The sequence below is a fragment of the Dipodomys ordii genome, unplaced genomic scaffold (assembly GCF_000151885.1).
Source record: "Dipodomys ordii isolate 6190 unplaced genomic scaffold, Dord_2.0 Scaffold91, whole genome shotgun sequence".
NCBI lineage: Eukaryota > Metazoa > Chordata > Mammalia > Rodentia > Heteromyidae > Dipodomys > Dipodomys ordii.
In genome coordinates, this window is record NW_012267307.1 from 4,793,752 (window position 1) to 4,799,057 (window position 5,306).

General features: G+C 51.3%; 1 protein-coding gene across 1 annotated transcript in view; it reads left to right on the forward strand.

Moving 5' to 3' along the window:
* Positions 1 to 2,345, forward strand: part of Rbfa (ribosome binding factor A (putative)) — a gene marked incomplete at its 5' end in the record, with an annotated part of 16,425 nt that extends 14,080 nt beyond the window's left edge. Inside the window, 2 exons of the mRNA XM_013026121.1 lie at positions 1,030 to 1,103; positions 2,002 to 2,345. Coding sequence (XP_012881575.1) covers positions 1,030 to 1,103; positions 2,002 to 2,299 — 372 coding nt within the window. The remainder of the gene's footprint in view (positions 1 to 1,029; positions 1,104 to 2,001) is intronic.
* Between the last annotated feature and the right edge of the window lie 2,961 nt (positions 2,346 to 5,306).

The following is a 5,306-nucleotide window of genomic DNA, read 5'->3' on the forward strand; positions in this document are numbered from 1 at the left end:
CTTGAGCTGAAGAGCTGAGGGACAGCGCCCAGGCCCAGAGTTCAGGCCCCATGACCGGACCCAAAAAAAAAAAAAAGAGTTTGTCCTTACAGATGACCAGTGAATGAAAGTCGATTCTCACGTTATGTACCTGGAGCGGTGCTCCCCTGCCTCTCAGCTACATCTCGTACTGTGGTCTGTCTGTGGTCTCACACTTCTTTTTTTTTGGTCAGTTGTGGGGCTTGAACTCTGGCCCTGGACCCTGTCCCTCAGCTCTTCAGCTCAAGGCTAGCGCTCTACCACTTGAGCCACAGCGCCACTTCCGTTTTTCTGGTTGTTAATTGGAGATAAGAGTCTCACAGACCTTCCTGCCCAGGCTGGGTTTGAACCATGATCCTCAGATCTCAGCCTCCCTAGTAGCTAGGATTACAGGTGTGAGCCACCAGCACCAGCAGTTGGATACTTTTATAAGTTCAAAACCTTTATATGCATAGTAACTTGATAGTTAGTAAAGTATGTTATACCTTGAAGTATTTGCCAAAAATCACCAAATAATGTTGGCAATATCCTAGCTAAGTAACTATGACTCACTAGAGCTGCACCAAGGAAAAGTATCTAATTTGACTTGTCTTCTCTTGGGCTTTGCACAGGTAGCTCTGAAAATGGAAGGAATGGCAAGCTGGTGGGAGGGATTTCCCATCTAGAAGGAGAAGCCCTCCATGCAGTTCAGCTCTGGGGCCTGAGACCACTCCTCACAGCCACCCGCGGCAGCAGGGTGGACTGTCCCTTCAGAGTGCCTGTCTCTGGTTCCTTCTGTCCTTGGGAAATTAAGTCCCACATGCATCCTTGGTGCCTTCTGGGATAGTCCTGATGAGGGAAAGCATAAACTGGACTTGAACCACTGCTGCAAGAAGGTCTGCGGCCCGTCCTGGCCTGGTCACTTTCACAGGTGGCCAGAGCCGCGCTGGGCCCTGCGGAGGCTGTGACCTGTGCCTGCTGCTGCCCCTCGCGGGAGCAGGGGTGTGGCTCACGCCTGTGCTTCCCCCTCAGGTGGATGAGCTACTGGCAGCCGCCGACTTCGGACCCCCAGATGAGAAGGACGGTTTGGCACAGGCTGATTTGAGGTGAGGCTGTGGACACAGTGTACTTCGCACGGCAGATGTCCAGATGGGAAGGTGCTGTTTGCTTTGTGCTCCCACTGGCAAGCCTTGCCCCGGGCTCGCACCTGTCCACACTCAGTGGCCCGCGGCCATGTAGCACAGTAACACAGCCGCTACTCCGTGGGCCTCCGGTCTGGTCTTCTATGACTCGGTGTACTTCTGCCACGGGTTTGCAGCAGGCCAGCGGCCTCTAGTTATAGACCTTGCTGTGCGGGGAGGGCGGTGGTGGCATCCCACTGGCGTGCTGTAGGAGGAGCTGGGCAGGAAGAGGCGGAGAGTTAGTGGGTACAGGTGCACCTTAAGGCATATGTGAGGTATTTGTGGGGGACCCTGCTCCCGGGGTGGCATGCCCTGGGCAGAGCAGCATCTGTCCCTGACACTTGTCAACCCCACATGGCCACTTGGAGATCTGAGATCCAACCAGTGTGGTGGTGCCAAATAGAAAGCCTGGGACTGCATCTAGCCTGGCTTCGCCCAGACCCGTGGCACGCCAGTGCAGGGAGCAGGTACCAACCTAAGGTTACAAGAGCTCCTCGAGCCAGCGTTCAGAGAGTGGGAGGGCGATAGCTGTGCTCAGGCGGTGTTCTCAAGAGTGGATTGTGCTCGGGACCCTTGAGCTGGTGAGGGCTCTGAGCCCGCCTGGGACTGTCTAGATGCTGTGCTCGGATGAGGGAGTTTGGTGTGCGACTGGCTGCCCACTGGCCCAGAGAACCAAAGCTGGAATTAACCTTCTTCGCACAGCAGTCTGCAGGCTCCCTCCGATGCGTCAGGAGTGTGCACATGTGGGTGATGTGTGTCGGGCAGCAGCGCTCTGGTCTGGAACTTGGCTCTGGCTTGGTGTAAAGGCTTCCTTCTCTTGCAGGAATCCAGGTGCCCTGTCACCAAATGACTCCCGGGGACCTGCTGTGCACTCATGTCTGTGTGGGATTGATCATGAGTCGCTCAACAAGAAAGTAATGGAGTACAAACGGCGGAAGGAAAAGGGGCTCAGGGGTGTGGCGTTGGTGCCGCCGCTGCAGGACCAGCAGCAGGTGGCTGGGCTGACACAGCCAGTAAGGAGGAAAAAGAAGTCTCTGCCCTGCCAGGACTGGGATGCCACGCCTGGGAGTGAGGAAGAGGAGGGGGAGAAGGGACGCGGGAAAGGCACCGCGGCGTGCTGAGCAGAGGAGCTGCGGGGCGGGAGAGAGGCGGGGCACAGGCCTCCCGGAGGTGGAGGGGCGGGTGCCCGGGTGTGGGAGGCGGGTACGCAGAGGGGTCTGCACGGTGATCCTCAGTGCAGGTGTGTCTGTTCTGCTGCTCATTCAGAGCTTTACTGTATATTTAAATACAATTTGCTACCAAAGCTTACAGTTGATTTGTTTCTCTATTCTCTTAACACTCTACTAAAAAAGAAAGGGAGGGAGGGAGAAAGGAGAGAGAAAGAAAAGTGGCCGGCTTGTCACCAAGATCCTCTCAAACATGGCAACAGTAAAATCGTGTTTCACACAGCTCTGCCACGGAGTCAGAGCTGAGCTGCAGCTACTGAGGACGGTCCACAGGCTTGCCTTTGCTGGTGTCAGGGCTCGGGGTGGGCCCTGACATGGTCTCTTAGCACAACTGTGCTGCAGTTCTACCGTGGTTGGACAGGAAGGCGACGTGAGTTTGGATGGTCACTTGGGTGACTCCAGTTGGGTTAACTCCAAAGGACTGACAACGCTACTTGGTGCCTCTGTCCACCTGGTGATTGCTCTGGAATCCACTCACATGTCTAACCAACTCGCTTTTTGCTCTGTAGGGAGTGTCTGAACACTTGCTAAATTCTTTGCATCAGCTCTGAGGTAAGAACTCCTATTATCAGAGAGAAAACATGTTCCAACTTGTAAATATCTGTCACTTGATTTTAAACAACAAAATCATCCACAAAAGGTGCAAAAAGTTAAAAAAATAAAAAAGACACATCAACCATGGACTGGATGAATGCTTGCTTGTGGTGTGGGCAGGAATAAGAACACAGCTTGCCACCTTGCATAGCTTCAGCTGGGAGTGTGTGTTGAGTTGGAATTCTTTGTGTATGCCTTCAGATGATTGGAAGTGCTACGGTGACAATCCATGGATAACTGTCAGCAAGAGCTGACAGCTACTACAGCTGGTCAGTGGCATACACCCTGAGACCCTTAGATAACTCTGTGGAGACCATCTTCTCAAATGAGGTCAATCCTAAGACTTGTGAGGATGTGGATTTGGGGGAAGTGTGTCTGTGCATTGCCGACTTGGAGATGCAAATGCCTCTGTCCAAAAGACAGGCTTTTTTTTTTTTTTTTGGTTGGTCATGGGGCTTGAACTGGCCTGGGCGCTGTCCCTCAGCTCTTCAGATCAAGATGAGCCACAGCGCCACTTCCGGTTTTCTGATGGTTTATTGGAGATGAGAGTCTCATAGACTTTCCTGCCCAGGCTGGCTTTGATCCGTGATCCTCAGATCCCAGCCTCCTGACTAGCTGGATCACAGACAGGCCTGAGCCACTGGCGCTCAGCAAGACAGGGTTTGTGTGTTTACACACTGGCAAAAGCAAAGCCCTTTCTCAAGCCCTGTCATTGCCGTGTCAGAATGGGTTCCCTTGGCACCAGGCAGGGGCCTGCTGGCAGCGCTGCTCTGGGGGGCACTCTTCTCCCTGCTCTGGGGGGCACTCTTCTCCCTGGGCTGTACGGTTGCTCTGTGTGAGGCTCAGGGCACAGGAAAAGCACAGTGCGTTTTGGAGAGCAGTGTGTGTGATGAGTCTCTTCGTTGTCAGACTGGCCCACAGCCTCAATTTTTCCTCGGACTAAGTCTTACTCTTGTAATAGTGATCAGGGATCTTATAGACAAACCTAGATAAATGGAGCACAAATGGAAATTCAGTATGCATAAATTTATTGAGTATATAACACACAAAATTATAATTTTCTGGAGTATATTTTCTGTATTGCTGAAGGATTTGAGAAAAGAAATTAAGAGTTAATCATTCATTTGGATTCCCTTGTCTCAAAAGTGTGTTACATAGCAGAATTAATAACAGGGTTTACATTTTATTTCTCATACCATAATAGAAACAACAAGATACATAACACATAAGGTAGAGATTTCTCATAACTGTTAGGTTTTTAAAAAGAGGTTGCCGAGTAAGAACAGCACCAGCACGCACGTGGTATTCAGGTAAGGGGTAGGTTTATTCGGTAGACCTGCTGGGACCAAGCAAGGTTGGCACTCCACGTGGCTGGGAAAAGAGAGGAAAGAGAGAAAAGAGCTAGAAAAGAGCAGAGAGAGCAAGAAAAGAACACAGAGAGAGCGAGCAGAGAGCTAGAAAAAGGCAGAGAGAAAGCTAGAAAAGAACAGAGCTAGGTAGCAGAGAGAGCTAGAATTGAGCAGTGAGAGCAGAGAGCTAGAAAAGAGCAGAGAGAGAGAGAGCTAGAAAAGAACAGCAAGAGGGATAGAGAGTTAGTGGAGTCTGCTCGCCATCCAGGAGCGGACCTTACATTCCAGCCTTTTAATAATCATGAGATAGGGCGAGGATTCTCTCTGGCTACTTCCTGCTGACAAGGCGCATCACAATAGGGGTAAAAGGCTGGAATTTGGTTCCCTCCCAAAGAAGGCAGTGAGCGGCAGCTGTCCCTTGGTGGATTGAGTCCTTAGGTGAAGTCTGGAGAAGTCTCATAGCATTGAGGGGCTGGAAAAAAAAAACTAGACAGCAAATAAATGGCAAGAGGAAGGACTTGGGGCTGAAAATGTTGGTAGAAATGTCCCTAGCTGCTTCTGACATCTGGTGACTATGTAGAGAAGTCAGGTGACAAAGGCAAGAATATAAATTCCTGTTCAGTTAATAGGTAGACAGGTATAGACATTGGCTGGGTAGGCTTCTTACTTCTACTGACCTCCCAGCTCTGGTTAATTTTGAAAGGGCAGGCACAAAGTAGCTGATGTGACATCTCCTCTTACTCCTCTCCATGTTCCCTTGTTCCCCAGACTGGCTGAGTCTAGGTGCTCGTTGCTGGGATGGCTTGTCCCAGTTGGTATTCAAGATTTGAACTCAAGGCCTGGGCACTGTCCCTGAGCACTTCTGCTCAAGGCTAGCACTGAACCGAGTTATAGTACCACTAGTATTCAAGGAGGTTTGAACTCAAGGCCTGGGCACTGTCCCTGAGCACTTCCGCTCA